We start from the raw sequence: 16,231 nt of genomic DNA on the forward strand, positions 1-16,231 counted from the left end.
GTGTGCCTTCGCTCAGGCCTTGCCTCTAGGCCGATGTCTTTGTGCTCCCTGACATAATCCTCCCCCTTCGAGGTTTCTGCCCTCAGAAACCTGGGTGCGTCTTCCTTGCGTTTCCCTCTCGATTTTCGCTAGGCTCTCTAATGCCGAATTTTGAGGAATGCGGGTGGCTCTTGCAATTGAGGGGGTCGGGTTTTTGATATTACCGGTGGTCACCTCATATGGCCATAGAAATTGGGTGTGCAAGTGAATCTCTTGCCGGTGCCCCTCGAAACCCTAAGGTTTTCATCACGATAGGTCCCACGATGTGATCATGTGACTCACGTTCCTTCGCCCTAGATGATATTTCTCGTTCTTACGCGATGCCTTGCAATCTTCTCCCTTTCCCACCACACCATCGACCTTCGTAAGTGTTCCGGATCCCCCAAATACGCGCGATCGCGCCCTATTTCACGATTGCGTTCGGCACGCCTCTAATTTGGCATCCTTGTCCTTGATTCGTACAGTTGTTTACGCGCAGTCTCACGGCACGCGAATTCGCAACGCTTATTCGGTGGCGGTTAGGTGGTGGCTAACTTGTTTCGCAGTTTCCAGATCGCGTTTCGTTTTACCGCTCTCGTCTTCGTCCCAGTAGGATTTCTCCGTGTTTTCCTTGCGCCTTAGATGCTTGCTGACGATTGGGATAGGCACGACTTCATCATGGCTCGTGTCAAGCGTGCCAAAGGCACCAAATTTCTTTCCAAGGTCTCCTTCCCCGAAGCTGTAGTCGCCCAGCCTGAAGTCGCGGTGAATTTAGCCTCGGTCTATGATAGTCCTGATAGCGATGATAGCGACGGTGAGGAGGTAGGTATGGCTGGTGTTCACTAGGAAATCGCTGACTTTTCTAGCTCGCTGCTTCTCCTGACCTTGGCGATGTTGATCTCAGGGATACCGATACCGAATCCGGTGCTTCTTCTCAGGAGGGTAATGAGGATAACGAGGAGGACGAGGATGACTCTGACGATAAGGATGATGAGGTCCCGTTCCCCGAGACCAGTTCGGTAGGTTTTCCTAGTCTTACCGTGGTGATTTCGCTGACCCGTCTAGCCCGTCCCTATCAAAGCCAAGAAACGTGCTCGTTCCCCAACCCCTGATGACGGGGACGATGAGGATGACGATGAGAGTTCGGTAGGTTTCCTTAGTCTTGCCGCTATGATTTCGCTGACTTTTCCAGCCCCCTCCCGTCAAAACCAAGAAACACCGCCGCGCCCTGACCCCTGATACCAAACCCAAGAAGCGCCTTGAGGGTATCGAGAGCAGTGACGCCATCGAGGCTCGTGTAAGTACTCGGAGTCTTTTCGCATGGAATTCGCTAATTCTTTTAGGTTTCCCGCGAGTCGGGTGCCGAGCTCCTGATTCCTTGCAAGGACTGCATCGCCCGCGTCTTCGCCACTGTCGACACTGGCAAGCGTTGCGCCGATCATACTGGTATTCTTTTCCAATTCGCCGTGAATTCGCTTTCTTCTGGCTGACCATTCCTTAGGCAAAGGCAAACGCTGTGCTTTTTGCACCTGCCGCAAGCACACATGCCGCCCCGTATTTTATCCTCCCCCTTGGTTATCGCTGTCCTCAGCGATTTCATTGCGAACTAACGTTCATAGATTCCTCCTAGTGATCTCGATGCGGTCGCGAATGCCGTTCTCGCGATGAACAAGGTTGCCTTTCCTCGTCCCGAGGAGGATGTAAGCGGAATTCGTTTCCGATGCGTTTTGAGGCAGTTTTTAACGTGGTTTTCTAGATCGACGAGCTCAAGGCTGAGGCGGCGCGTGCGAAAGTGCGTGCCTTGAAGGTTCGTTTCTGTGCGTCCTTAAACCCCAAGGATGTCGAAGGTCGGGCTGCCCTTGCCGCCATGCGCGCCCGGGAGAGGGAGATGGCCCCCCTTCTTCGCGGCGAAATCGCCCATAGTGTTATGGCAACTGAGGCCTCCGCGGTTCTGGCTCGGATTGACGCTCTGACGGAGTCGGTCGCTGTCATGAAAAAGTCCCTAGATCGTGTCAACGATCGATACAAGAACTTGGTAGGTGCCTGAATCGCTGTGAATTCGCGTGCGTTGCTGATTGGTTTCTAGCACGAGACTCTGGATGATGTGTTTGATGCCGTCGACTCGGATTAGGATCCCGAGAAAAACGGCGCAGAATCGGCGTCCGAGGATTCCTTGGGCGAGCTGGAGGATGGGGAGGTGGAGGATTTGTCGTCGTCGGGTTTCGAGGAGTCCGAGGACGAGTTCTATGATGCGTAAGGGCGAAATCGCTAGAAAGACGGAGTATTTGCGGGGTGAGCCTCTTCGTCTCTGTTTCGCTTCCCGATGGCTATAGAGCCGGGAGAATGCAGCGTAAATGGAATGAATTCACGCCGCGCCTCTTCGTAAATGCTGTCGCCTGAGGGATGCCTCATATTGACGTAGTAGTGGCCCATCGTTGATGTGTTTGCTTGGCTCCCACGAATTGCTTTCGGGCCCATAACCACTCCATTTAATAAGGTACTGACGGTCATCTGAAGGTCCTCGATGCTCCAAGATCGCTTCCACTTCCCATTCTTCTTGTTCCGCGATTTCAGCGTGTCTTTGCTGTGTGACCGCGTCTTCCTCCGAGCCATTCCATGGCTTGAGCAGGGTAACAGAGAAGACGTCGTGAATTCGGTATTCCGTGGGCAAGTCGAGTTGATATGCCATTCCTCTGTCGCCAATCACTTTGAGGATTTTGAACGGTCCGAGATACTTTTCTGCGATTTTCTTGCTTGGTCGACCCAATCTCAGGTGCTTTGTCGACAGCCAAACCTCTTTTGTAAAGTTTGGCGTGACCACCAAAGGGAACTCTTTCAGCGTCGATACCGACGGAGGTTTGATCTTTGACGTTGATAAGCGAGTTTCCCCCCCTCTCTCCCACCCCCGTCGCCTTGAACTTGTTTCCTGTCTACTTTCAATCTAAAAACACCGCTGACAAGAAATGGGTTTAGAAGCAACGGGGACATCACTAGCCTGCAGTACAATGGCGTCTAGTATCAAGGAACTAGCAAGATGACAGCCATCAACTCTGGGCTTGGCTCTTCTCAGGTCACCGCCGAGACCGTCAATGGTTTTTGTCAAGATCACCGTCGCAGCGCAATCCCAGCCCTTGACGCAATATTTCGTTCTTCGGCCCAACGACCCAACCATCTACATGGGCACCTATATCACGGGTGAGATCGACCCTGGGGAGCTCCGATGGCTCGCCCGTCTCCGCCGATCGGCGGTGCCAAACGGCTGGCACGGGACCGCCGCTGTCCTCGACGGCTGCACCGCGTTCGAGGGCAAGGACACGTTCAAGTGCCCAAACGGCGAGACACGCTGCAAGATGTGCACATCGGACCGCTTCATCGATGATCAAGTCCATGGAGTGACTGGCAATGTAAGAGACGCCTTCTGGATCCGATTCATGAATAAGCACTGACGCCTTCTTACTGCAGAATGTGGCAATCTGGATGATCATGCCCGGCGTGGCTTATGAAACGTCTTCGGGTGGTCCTTTCATGCGAGATATCAACAGCCAGAGCGGTGATGACCAGGAACTGTATTGGTACATGAACAGTGGGCATGTGCGCACAGAGCCCTGGAGGTTTGGTCTCATGGGACCATACGCCATACGTTTCACGTGAGTGGATGACTAATAAAGTGTTCCTCCTAGGTTACTAAACTCGATGTAGGACTGGAGCAAAGCCCTCATCTGATCTTGATACTTCTTTCTTCGAGTCCCTCTCTATCAAGGGGTACGTTCCTAGCAGCAAACGAGGGGCCGTGTCCGGCACTGCGACTGGGGTTGCTCAGGGGTTCCAGACAGTTCTTCACTGGTACAACAATGCTGCGCAGTATTGGACAACTGCTAGGGCTGGAGGGCAATACACGTCGCCCCAGATGAAGCCGGGAACATACACCATGAAGATGTACAGGAACGAGTTTCCGGTTGCCCAAGACTCGGTCGTCGTTACTGCGGGGGGCAACACAACGAAGAACATTGCATCCACCGAGTCCAACCCGTCAGTCATCTGGCGCATCGGCAATTTTGACGGCCAGCCGTTCGAGCTGAAGAACGGGGACAAGATTGAGCGGATGCACCCCTCCGGCGTGCGCATGGGACCGTGGGGCGGGAGCTACACGGTTGGAAAGTCGAGTCCTAAGGACTTCCCAATGGCGCTCTTTGCCAAGCAGAGTGGTGTTGCAACGGTCACGTTCAACCTTACGGCGAACCAAGCTTCTACTGAAACCGTCCTGCGTATTGGAACCACACTGTCATTCAAAGGCGGACGTCCGTCAGTCAAGGTCAACAACTGACAAGGAAGTGATCCTGGGGCGCCGGTACGTGTCAAACCCCATGGATCACTTTGCGAAGGTTCCCGGATGTGCCGAGCTAACTGCCGTTATAGAAACTGATCGACTCCCGGGGTGTGACGCGCGGGGCCTACCGCGGGTATGGGGAGGTGTACAGCTGGAAGATTCCTGCTGGGACTCTTCGGGCGGGCACGAACACTTTGACGATCGGCGTTTATGGTTCGGGGGATGCCACTTGGCTCAGTGCCAACTACATTGTGGACGCGGTGGAACTGCAAGGGCCCAGCGGTGCCGATACCCCGAAGTGAGGAGATGAGGCAAGGGTCGGCTACGCAGCTGATACTGCGGGAAGGGACAGGCAAAGCTGGTGATATGCCTGGAGGAACTACGAGGTATCTAAAGAAAAGAAAAAAATACGTGCCCAAGTACAGACCCAGTAGACCATACCCACAAAAGTTCCAGAAGAGGTCTACAAAAAGTCCACAAAAAGCCCCGTGTCTGCTTCATATTTCAGATTGTGGTTGGTTACCACGGTACGCGCCGGAAACCTGTTCGCCCGCCAAGAAACGTTCATTGCCCTTCTGATCATAAAAGGAGAGCTCTTGAGATGGCAATACTTGGGACTAGAGCTTAGCTGCGGTCCTGACTCGGGCATCCACCACCCTTCACGTCTTTCCGCAGATTATTTAGAGACTCAGGTGTCTGGGAAGCGGGATGGCTTATTCGGAAACGACCTCCCCCAGAAGCTTAGGGGTTTTGTTTTGTAGATTTGGATTTTTGCAATGTATTCGCGGTTTCCGGGACTGCAAGCCGCTGCTGAAAGCTAATCTCCTATGTCTTCCTTGACGAACTGCGGAAAACTGTATCTGGAAACATCCTAATGAAATGACTCGTTTGCCGTATCTCTTTTCCCCCGCATGCTGCTCTCGCCCCGCGGCCGCTGAGCACCGCATCCTTACCTTCGACGAAGGCCTCACTTTTGTTGCGTGCATTCGGGGTTTGCGGAATTCGCCGCCGGTCACCTAGGTGACGAGCGGGTACGTGCATCGCCCTGCGTGGGAGGCGAATGGGGTAAAGGTGAACGGGTTATTTTCCACAATAAATCGGCCTCCTTGGTCCGTTTTTTTGGGCATCGCAGTAGGATCCTAATCGTTATGTTTTCTATCGCAAAGCCGATGCCTAACACGGATATAGAGCCTCCTTGGTATGAATGTGGACGTCACCGCATCCGACCCTCCTTGGTGGATTTATATTCCTTTCGCGTTGGGGACTATGTTATTAACACTGGTAGTGTGGTTAATTTTTAAGAGTGATGTCAGTCTGACTAGTCGCTTTCTAGTTTATTGGTTGCCAACAACGTACATAGCTAGAGGGCAACATGAGCTGTTGCAGGTGCACAAGGTTTCGCAATGGGATGTCGGCCACTGGGACGTTGCGGTAGCGGATGATCCCGATACGGGTGGCTTGACGAGGCTAGGGAACCGCCTCCTCGGCGCGGGGTGTGGTGGGAGCTGCTACCTGTTGAGGTGGCTAGGTTCGAGCATGAGCTTGACCTTGCACTCGGGATTGGGTTGGAACTTGAGGTTGGTCTGGGACCGCTGTAGGTTCAGTGTCTCGGATGGGAGATCGCGGATGACTTCCCCTTCCTGGGTGACCTGAGAGCTCCCCTGCTGCTTCTTCTCGAGGCCCCGGTTCCACAGCTATCGCGAAGAAAGGCGCGAGCTCCTCTTCCAGGTCAGCTGCCCGGGCCAGAGCTAGCGCGCGCGCCACCGGTATTCACATCTCAGCCCCGCGATGTTCGGTCTGGAACCCTTCTTGGAACGAACAAGGCGTCCCCACCCTCGGGCGACTCGGCATTCGGATTAGGATCGAGGCCTTGCCGGAGGCGCAATATCAGCACGATAGTCAACTCCTGAGATATACGGGAAACGATGGCGGCGAAGAGCAGGTTTGCAGTCAGGTAAGCACTCCAACGCCCCCGTCCCTTTCACCCCCAACACGGCTGCCCGGGAGGGGGGGGGGGCGACAACATCTGTTCTGCTACACACAACCAAATCCCTCGCTATTCCGTCACACACATGACGCATATCAGCATAAAAGCCCAAACCCCCCAACCCCTCAGTCTTACCGACGTCCCTTATCTAATGCAACCCCAAAAAAGTTGACGGGAAACGCGGCCTTCTCCCCCTTGACGGGCCTGGGCGGCGGCGCGACATCCTTCCTTGTCACGGAATGCCTAGGGCGGGTGCGCAGGGGCGCGCCGGCCGCTGCCGGTGGTGGTGCCCTGGTGGTAGTTTTGGCGGGTGGGGGTGGCTGCTGCCGGACCGGGAGGGTAATACCGGACGTCGGCTTCGTCGGGGTGGGGCAGGTGGCGAGACGCGGCATATTCAAGGCGAAACCTTGAGGGGGGCTGTGGTTGGATTGGAGAGGGAAAAGGGAGAGCGAAGGCTGGAGGACGGACGGGTTTGGTTTGGTGTGGTTTGGTTTGGTGTGGAGGTTGATTGGTGGTGGGAAAGTGTGATGATGATGAGTTGTGAGAAAGGAGAGCCAGTGCCGGTTGGGGTTTATATAGGTCCTGTGAATAAGGCAGTGGCCAGAAGACGGCCGCTTGGAGCAGAGTCTTGAATTCGGCCCTCGGTGGCTGGCGTTCTCTTAGGTGGGGGGGGAGGCCAGGCCATGCCGTTGGAAGGGCACAGCCGAGATTGACCTTCCTATGCAAGTTTCGGATTAAAAATAGATCAAGTCGAGTTGGCCAGCCACGAGCCGTTGCGGCCATACATTTGGTCGCAGCAAGTATGGAGCTTCAGAGGCCGGAGTTAGAGCGTGAATGAGCAGTCTGAATCACTGATTTGAAGTGCATTCATGTTGCTTGAAATGAAACTTGCTTGGGACCAGCCTGGCGAGAGCGTTCAGGCACCTCACCTACACTCGCGACATATCCGGTTTTCCTTCGCTTATAGAAACACTTTGCGTGCCCGCCTACGGCAGAGTGACGTATCAGTGGGAGAAATTGCTCATGTTCCCCGCACGTGGTATAAGTCAAACGTAGATTCCAGCTGCGTTAAGTGAAAAAAAAAAATCTCGGTCTATTTGCTAAGATCTGATCCTACGGCAATACCAACAAGCACACCACCCACCGCTTGCAGTCGCCACCTAATATTCGCTAAACTCGAGCTCTTTCTTAATGGGGGCATACCTGCTCAGATTCTTGCCCCCGAAACGCTTTTTCAGCCATTCCTGGCGCGGTCTGGGGCTGGTTTCCCACATGGCCGGGATCCAGCCGCTGAACTCTTGCAGCGAGTTGTTCCAGTGAATCCGCATGGGGTTTGGGGGGAGTGTCGTGCCGTTATAGGGTCCGATCTTGCGCATCGTCTTAACGTATATCACTGAGATGCTGTAATCGATCAACACGACCCGTGGAATCGAGCTGGGCTGCGTTGCCGTCTGGCCTTAGGAAGTGGGAGGGGTATGGAGGATCACGTTAGGTGCGGCTAGATCCTGTTGGTCGAGGCCCTTGAACCGTAACTTTGCCTTGCCATCGATAATTCTGGCGAGCACCTCCAAGCGGTATACCTCGTCAAATGTAGCGGCGACGGGGGCGGGTCCTGTATATAGGTCACGGATGCTCTTCCCCGGAACGTACTCGATAAGGATAAGGTGTACCGGGCGGGACTGCGGCGGCGTCTTCTTGCCTATCTGGAGGTTGGCGGTGAAGGTATATGAGCCAAAGTACTTGGGTGTAAAGTGTCTGGCCTGGCCGACGGCCTGTAGATGCTCGTACGCGGTAGCCTCGCGGCTGTAGTCCTCGTCGGCAAACCTCGTGACATCGTAGGGTACGCTCGGCACGTCTTTGTGAGAAAAGGAGTAGTACAGCGGGTCGTAGATCTTAGCCACTGCCTGAAAACCATCGCCAGTAAGGTCCATTGGCTTGATGGTGTAAAGGACTACTTGGGCCCCTCGGCCGTCGATGACGGCGAGCTCGCAGTCCACGGACAAGGTCTGGATGTGCGGGGAGGGCGGGTCTGCTGTCTCGAGGGGCGGGTTGGCCATCACGAGCTCGGTCGGCTTAAGGGACCGCAGATCATGTTGAGACACGGCAGCTCGTGGTCCGCTACCATAGTCTCGTCCGCCAAAGGGAGCGGGCGGTACGTGGCTCTTGACGTTGACAGTGAAGCCGTCTCGGTAGGAGCAGGGGGTTTGTCCGGGTCCGCAGGCGGCCGCCATGGCTGGACCTGTAGGACCACGGGTTTGCTTCGCGGCGGCGGCGACGGCATAAGAGGCAGCTCCAAAGACAAGCAGAGCCGCAACAGCGGAAACTTGGACACAAGGCAAGTCAAAGTGACACGCGGAATGTCGCGTGACTGAGAGCGGGTGGACTCGGAGGAGTAGGTGGTGATGGTGGGGAGAAGGACAGACTGGTCTTTGAATTAAAGTGAATGTAGCTGGGTGCCTGGATGGAAGGAGGAATTAGGTACAAAGAGGTGGCTCCGTTTGTTGTGAGGTGCGGCGGTTTAACTTTGTCAGGATACAAACACAGCTACAAAGCCGTCCGAGCCTGCAGGCCGAAACCCCAGCCCAGGGAGTGGTCCAAAATATTGAACCCCGCTTCACCCCCGGTCAACCAATTATAAGCATGAGCCACTCAGACGGGCGGGTGGCGGGCGGGTGGCGACCTTGACGGGCCATACCCGTCACACATGAGACGAAGGGGGTGCAGTGCGGGAGGATCTTTCAGACACACCCAAACTCTCCCCCAAAAACAGGTACCAACCTGGGACCAGACAGCGGCTGGCTTGGCCTGTCTGGTACTTGCTGGGCCTGATTGGTCTGCTGAGGCTATAGACCCAACAGTGTATCCGCCCGCGCTAGAGGACTCGCTGGTTGACTTCCGAAGACATCCGGAGACCGGAAATAGCATGTCGAGTGTGTCGGGGCTCGTTGGCCTGGATGGCGATACTTGTGTAAAGTGTAGACGTGTGGTCGGTCTGACGGTCTCCCTGAAACTGAATGTCTAAAACTAGAATTTGAGCCTCGGCTACTTGGACGCCGGTTCAAGGTTGCCGTTACCTATAACTATCATATTAGCAGCTTTCGCCTGCCTCTCCAGGACCAAATATAGACTGTCTCTATCGCCACTTGTTCTTCCATCCATCGATCCAGCCATTGATCTAGCCACGTACCCTACCCCGAACCTTCAACCTACCAAATCGACGACTAAGCCACCTACCTACCTAGGTACCTACGCAAACATGACCCAAGCTGTACCCCTGTCCCAGGCGTTTGCTACCGAACTCCCAACCTATTCCAATCCCCACGGGCAAGTTAAAGCCAGCATCTCGGGCGATTCAACTCGGAATGCCGATCCGCCCTACTTCTCCATTGCCGCCCAACCTGTGCACGCAGTCCACCAGGATTGGGCCGCTCTTGGCAGGGCCACCGTTGCCAATATCCCCAACATCAACGCGCCCGCTCATCCACTAAACCAGGAGTTCCTCTATCTCTCCGAGGACGCCACCTACCACAACAGCGAAGGCGATATCGTCTGCTCCGCCGCCAAGTATTTGCTCCACCCGGTCAACCAGGCCCTCTGTTCCGTCCCTGACTGTTGCTGATCGATCTCATGTTTTTCTGTGCCGCCACGTGTTCGAATGCAGAGTTTTGCGAACCTCGCTTCCCTCACCATGCATCCACCGACAGCACCGACTAATGTTCTGTATCCTGATCACTGTTCGTCATCACGGAATCGTGCAAAAAACCGCCTCCGAAAATGACGGTCATTGAAACCACGGCAGAATCGGGTCATGGCATCGCTGGGAAGACCGACCTTGACATTGCCGGGGAACGTGACAAGTGCGTCCAGGTACTGCTTTTGTAGCCTCTGATCTGCTCATGTATAACTACCGAATACCCGCAGCTTCCCGTATGCCGATTCCAGCAACCCGGAGCCATTCGGCAACTTGATGGCCTCGACATGGACCTTCTTCATTCCACACTCCCCAAATCCCTACGGCTATCTGACTTCATCCACCGTCGAGAAGATGCCGTGGACCGCCGACTTCCGGCTCGCCCCCGAGACCGAGGGCGATACCACTACTTCACGAGCGTGTGAGCTGGCCATGGCCAAACTGATTGCCCAGGCCAGAGAAAAGAACTTGTTCCCCGAACCCGGAAAGCGTAGCCGAGAGCTCTATCCAATCCTCGGGGCTCCATACCTCCTCCGCTTTGACCGCAAAGCGCATGCCTTGTTTGGCATTGTCACCCGCGGCGTCTACTTGACCGTCTACACACGCGTGGCCGGCGAGATGCGGCTCTGGATTTCCCAGCGAGCGCTGGACAGGCCGGTGTATTCCGGATTGCTCGACAACTCGATCGCTGGCGGCGTCGGAGCAGACGAAACCGTGTTGGACGCCCTGGCGTGGGAAGCGGGCGAAGAAGCTGGCCTGGACGAGGGACTCGTGCGTGACGGCGCCAAGGCTTGCGGCACCCTCACCTGGATCAACATCAAGGATGAGAGATCTGGGAGCCCGGGAATGCTCCATCCCGGGATCCAGTATATCTACGACCTCGAGGTCGAGGACCACGTCACTTTCCGACCTGTCGACGGTGAGGTGGAAAAGTTCAACCTGTGGGATGTCCCCACAACCAGGAAGGCAATGGCGGAGCGGAAGCCCAAGCCAAGTTGCGCTTTGGTAGTGTTGGACTTCCTCATCCGCCACGGCATCATCACCCCGGACGAGGAGAGAGACCATGCTGAGATTGTGTCGAGGATGCACCGCAGGTTGCCCTTTCCAACTTGCCCTTTCCAACCAGGGGTTGCAGAGTTGAACCAGACTCGCGAGGAGATGACGCACCCTAGAATAGGTGCCTGGCTGGCATACACGCCGGGGTCGTTCTTATGAAGGGATTCTCAGAGGGAGGACGACGAGACGGCGTAGCACGCGGCCGACTATTACAGCTGCCTGATCTACACATGAAACCCCAAAAATAGCACTGCCAATCATCCAACTTACTAGGGCCCCCTCTGGGCTTCCCTCTTTGGTTCATTGCCTCTGGCCACATTACAGTTCGGCCTGGCCTAATCGCCGCGGTCTCAAATAATTCCCACAGACCTTGTCAGTTGCGGCTGGATATCGAGTGTCATCGCAGCGGAAACGTCCCGCTCGTTTCATACTATCGAACGAATCTCGCCCAATGTCGGTCCGGTTGTAATAAATGCTATGCAGAATGAAAACACCGACGGTCCTGCCAAGGCCTGTGAAGCGGCAACGTGTCTGAGGCCCCCCCCATTCTGGTTCGCCACACCAAGCGTATCCACCATGGTCCTCTGCGTCTCGCTCAAGCGAAACCGGGCTCCCGTCTCACATCCTTGCCTTGAAGATTACTGTACACACGATGCAAATCGACGTCGGACCACTGCCAATGAACTCACAAGAGTCCTGACCCCGTGGCCGGTGGCAGCGGACACAGGCCCCACCAGAAAGCCAAACGGGGGATTCGTGCTTCTGGGCGAGGAAGTGGCGCACACCAGAGTCGCTTCCCAAAGACATCTCCCTGAAATTACAGACAAGCGGGATGACTCCTTTCCACAAATGTGACAGGGCTGTTTTTTGACCGCATCGGGGAGGCGGAAGCCCCCTTGTCGCAGAGACCATGTGTTATTGAGGCCATGTGCAGAGAAGTCTGGAAGCGTATGGGGGGTCGAGGCCCGTAGTCTCGCGACCAACGACGTCTTGTTGGCGACTTGCGTTAGCTTTGCTTCGATGGGCGCGCGTCGTGGTTGGCGGGGCAGGTGATGCCATTCGTTCGCCAAGATGGCATTTGTTGCATACTGATTCACTGTTGAGAGTTTTTCTTCGCCAACTAGATAAATGTGTAATCACATCCTGGTAACCCATTGCTGATGAAAGTTTGACAAAAAGGTGCTTGGGAAAGGGTCAAGGGGATGACACCAAGGGCAAATGGTGATGATCACGGTTATCCAATCCGCCACGCGGCATCCAAAAAGAGCGGTCAGAGATCTGAGGAGGGAGAAGAATGCAGATGTAAAAAAGAGCGGAAATCGGCTCAACAGTGTCTTTTGAAGGAGGGGAAGAAGGGCCTGGCTGGTGTGATGCCTACGACTCTCGCAAAGAAATACAGTGGAAGAAGGACAGCTTGTGGGCTGCCGTTTGTCAGATGTTGTCCCTTTCCTGAACTTCAAACATCACGCCGTCCGCGGCCGTCGTGTGAATGGACCAGCCTGGGGTATTACGAAACGCTTAGAGGGTTGGAACAAACCCAAAACCCAAAGGTCGCGGTGCTGCTGCCGTACTCATCTCAATCAAGTGGATATCACAAGGCTTTGTCAAGCGGCTTCCTGCTGTCGAGCAAAATCTGCAAAAGGGCGTCCGTTGACTCCGTTCCTCCGCACCCGTTACCCCTTCCGTTATGTCTCGGATTTTCCCTTCCCTCCCTCTTCCCCTTCTCCTTGTTCTCTTAGGTGACCACAGTGGTTCCTGCAATAAAGAAGCAGCGAAGTGGGAGCTAGAAAATTATTGGAATTAATACATCCATCTCCTTCACGAGCGCGGGATACCTAATTACCCTGCCATGAAGGTTGTGGCCTGTGTGGGCTGCTGTCTGAGGCCACCAATATGCGCTGGACGCAAACAGCGAAAGAAAGCACTCAAGCATGCACCCGGCCTTTATATGAGGCTGTTAATTAGCACCTCCAGCTTTTGAAAAATCGCTTTCACTGCACTGCACTGCCCCTTTTTTTTGACAGTCACCCTTAGATCATGCACCCATCCTCATAACAGTATGATACTTTACGCTGGTGGAAACCCGGCGTAAAAAAAAACCAAAAAAAACCAAAAAAAACCTTTCCTTAGTCAAGCCTTGGATGCAGAGGACATCACGCCAATCCCCTTCCTGCAATCAACACGCCCTCAAAACACTCTGGACAGCAACGGCCATAAGGAGAAAGAAGTCTGAAGTCCAACCAACAGATGTGGGGAAATCTGAACCACCCCAGCCGCCACCCGCCCACGTGCCGCCTTCCGTTTCCGATCCAGCTTGCCCGGCGGATCCTGAATTGATTCGTACAGGTGGCGGAGCACCTTTTGATTGGTCCAGGTCTGGGCCCTGTTCCGCCCGTGTCAGCCAATCAGGGCTGCACTGTTGCCGAATGCAGGTCTTTTCCGCAAAGGCTGTGTTTTTCCCGGCGCTCACGGCGTGTTTCCGCACCAACCGGGCAATGGGAGCGGCCAGGGGCTTCATCGAGGACCTTCAGGACACAGACAGCTCTGCAATGAAAGAAGAGCTTGAAACTTTAGCGAGGTCGCCGCTGATGACCACCGTCATGGCCAATCATATCCTCCGGAGGTGGCCCCGACTGGTGTAACATCGCCGCAGCAGTTTGTTGCTGACAGCGAACAGTGGTGAACACACTGTCAAACTCGAAGTCAAATGCCATCCTGACCAACATCGGAGGTAGCACCGACACAGAGTCCTTTAATACATTCTGATGAGACCGGTTTCTATTGTGCAGCATCACACCGTCGCATAACCCCTCTAGACCCACCCCGTCGACCTCTCTCAGCCATCACTTGGGTCGGTGGAGGTGGATTGTTAGTGGCGGGAGCGGTGTGCTGCCAAGTTGAGCTGGCGCCGATTTGGCAGCGAGGATGACCCGGACGCGTCATCTTCGCCAAGGGGATCTGTCCCAGGCATCGAGTAGGCCTCCTATCAGTCCCCACGAGCGTGATCTGCCCTGCGTGGCCGCCTCTCCGCCTGTGACTTGTGCTACCATGTCTCGCTATGGCCAAAAAAAGCGGCATACCAAGTCCCTGGATAACTTACTTTGCTAAGAAAGTGACAAAAGACAAAAAGAATAATCAAACAAAATTTACCAAGATTTGATCGAATGTTAATGGATTGGACTTGAGCTATCTGTTTGAGTGTGCCACTTTTTTTTTGGCCACAGCGAGCATGTCCTAGTAACTGTCGTATGGAGTGCTGCCGCCATAACCGAAGATCGGGCTGATTCTAGGGATTCTTACATCCCTAGGTACCTAGCTGGCTCAAGCCACGTAAATGTCGGGAGCTACCTCCCAAGCTTCTCTTCCTTGGTCCGTCTTCCTGCCTGATATCCGCTCATACATGCATGTGATGTAGGGAACAGCCATCACCCCTAGCTACAGGTAGACAAAGATGAATGCCCGGGTCCCCACTATGGTTCGCTCATCACCACCCTCATGAAACGCTTGGGTACAACTATCGTCCCATTCCACCTCGGTGACGCGACTCCCTCCCAGCGTGGTTTGCCCCTGCCATGTGGCGAGTTCCCTCATGAAGCGACCCTCGAAGACTTGCTGCACAGGAGGAAACCTCTTGCCCCTTTTTAATTCGTACAGGCCGAGTCTCTCCAAGATTTAGGCATGGCATACAAGGGTGGCAAAGTTGCTGATGTAATCTATGGACTTCATCACATACCTCACGGAGCTGGGGCAAGAGGTCAGGACTTGCCCAGTCCATATGCATAAGAAGCGCCTTGTTTCCAGTCCAATATGGATGTTGTACTGTTATAAATGGCGTCGCTGTTCATATCGAACTGCTTTCAGTTCCAGATCTCAGCATCAAAGCCTAGCAATACTTCCCTGATGCTTGAGATGGTGTGGGAAGGTTCCTGGTCATCGACCACCGCCGCGTTGAGCATCTAGATTCTATACGCCGTTTCCCCGACGCGACCTAGTCAAACACCGGTACCAGATTGGTGTTTTCGCCGTTTGAAGTCCTTTTGCGCATGGAAAAATGCGTCTTTGGTTTAGTGATGGCCGGGGCATCGAAGAAATCATTGGTATCAACGGATGTGCATAAGCGCACCGTTCTCCTGACGCAAACCAACCTTTGAATGATGACTAATTACAGACAGTCGGGAGAGGTGGTCATCTCATTCTCCACGCCCAGGGCCGTGGTAATTTCGGTCTTGACACTTGGTACCCTGTCCCGTGAGAACCCATTGTTTGCATCGTTCAGGTACAAGATACAGTCGAGGAATGAGGCGTTCTTCTTGCTGATCGCTTGATGCCTCGCCATTCTTTGACTGTCAGATTGTCCTAATCCGTAAGCGCCATAAATCTATTCCCAAAAAAGAACAGTCAACCTGGAAACGTCCTCGGCATTACCCATGTCCCAACATTTTCTCCTTCGCTAACCCACCACTGCCCACGAAACCGACGCCTCCCTCAAGTCGGATGTTATCCCCCGTTTACCAAACCCGCAACTCTAAACCCGTCGTCCACAGCTACAGGCCCACAGCAAGATCCATCCCTAGTATCACCCGGCCACTCGGCACCTCTCGCTCGCAGCAACCTCGTAGCCCCTCTACTTAGGCCATCCGTTCCCTTCGCCAGATCCCCGTGGAGAAGAGACATAACCTTTAGCAACATGACCCAAATTCGAAACTCCAGCTTGCCAACACAGACGGAGTTGTCCAGAGTTAGCTTTTAGCCCCTCTATTGCTCAGCAGTTTGACAATAGCTTCGTCGCCGCGTTCAGTGGCCTGAGCAAGTAGTGTCTTGCCATCTTTATCCTTCGCTTCGAAATTGGCACCTTTATCAAGCAATAGCTTGACAATGGCCTCGTGACCGTGTCTAGCAGCCCAGGTAAGTGGTGTATTGCCATCTCCATCCTCCACTTCAAAATCGGCACCTTTATCAAGCAATAGCTTGACAATGGCCTCGAGACCACCTATAGCAGCCAGGGCAAGTGGTGTTTGACCATCATTATCCCTCACTTCGATATCGGCACCTTTATCAAGCAATAGCTTGACAATGGCTTCATCACCAGCCAGGGCGAGTGGTGTTTGACCATCATTATCCCTCACTTCGATATTGGCACCTTTATCAAGCA

General features: G+C 54.3%; 5 protein-coding genes across 5 annotated transcripts in view; 3 read left to right on the plus strand and 2 right to left on the minus strand.

Annotated features, from left to right (window-relative positions):
* Nucleotides 1-2,267: 2,267 nt before the first annotated feature.
* C8A04DRAFT_40779 (rhamnogalacturonase b) lies at nucleotides 2,268-4,647 on the plus strand (the record flags this gene model as incomplete). The annotated part of the gene is made up of 9 exons (XM_062785063.1): nucleotides 2,268-2,271; nucleotides 2,536-2,593; nucleotides 2,807-2,896; nucleotides 2,992-3,028; nucleotides 3,123-3,422; nucleotides 3,481-3,665; nucleotides 3,718-4,320; nucleotides 4,351-4,366; nucleotides 4,435-4,647. 9 exons carry the CDS (start codon nucleotides 2,268-2,270, stop codon nucleotides 4,645-4,647), a joined length of 1,506 nt encoding a protein of 501 aa, XP_062632732.1.
* Nucleotides 4,648-7,492: 2,845 nt separating this feature from the next.
* On the minus strand, nucleotides 7,493-8,563 carry C8A04DRAFT_40780 (uncharacterized protein; the record flags this gene model as incomplete). Its single annotated transcript, XM_062785064.1, has 2 exons — nucleotides 7,493-7,771; nucleotides 7,820-8,563. The coding sequence occupies 2 exons, from the start codon at nucleotides 8,561-8,563 to the stop codon at nucleotides 7,493-7,495; spliced, it is 1,023 nt and encodes a 340-aa protein (XP_062632733.1).
* A 1,025-nt stretch (nucleotides 8,564-9,588) lies between these two features.
* On the plus strand, nucleotides 9,589-9,951 carry C8A04DRAFT_15927 (uncharacterized protein; the record flags this gene model as incomplete). Its single annotated transcript, XM_062778665.1, has 1 exon — nucleotides 9,589-9,951. The coding sequence occupies one exon, from the start codon at nucleotides 9,589-9,591 to the stop codon at nucleotides 9,949-9,951; it is 363 nt and encodes a 120-aa protein (XP_062632734.1).
* A 155-nt stretch (nucleotides 9,952-10,106) lies between these two features.
* On the plus strand, nucleotides 10,107-11,238 carry C8A04DRAFT_33154 (putative thiamine pyrophosphokinase; the record flags this gene model as incomplete). Its single annotated transcript, XM_062782347.1, has 2 exons — nucleotides 10,107-10,189; nucleotides 10,254-11,238. The coding sequence occupies 2 exons, from the start codon at nucleotides 10,107-10,109 to the stop codon at nucleotides 11,236-11,238; spliced, it is 1,068 nt and encodes a 355-aa protein (XP_062632735.1).
* A 4,580-nt stretch (nucleotides 11,239-15,818) lies between these two features.
* The window catches only part of C8A04DRAFT_40782 (ankyrin repeat protein), a gene marked incomplete at both ends in the record, with an annotated part of 3,364 nt that continues 2,951 nt past the window's right edge, over nucleotides 15,819-16,231 (minus strand). Inside the window, one exon of the mRNA XM_062785065.1 lies at nucleotides 15,819-16,219. Coding sequence (XP_062632736.1) covers nucleotides 15,819-16,219 — 401 coding nt within the window. The remainder of the gene's footprint in view (nucleotides 16,220-16,231) is intronic.

The sequence above is a fragment of the Dichotomopilus funicola genome (assembly GCF_033296635.1).
Source record: "Dichotomopilus funicola strain CBS 141.50 unplaced genomic scaffold C8A04scaffold_114, whole genome shotgun sequence".
NCBI classification, from domain to species: Eukaryota; Fungi; Ascomycota; class Sordariomycetes; order Sordariales; family Chaetomiaceae; genus Dichotomopilus; species Dichotomopilus funicola.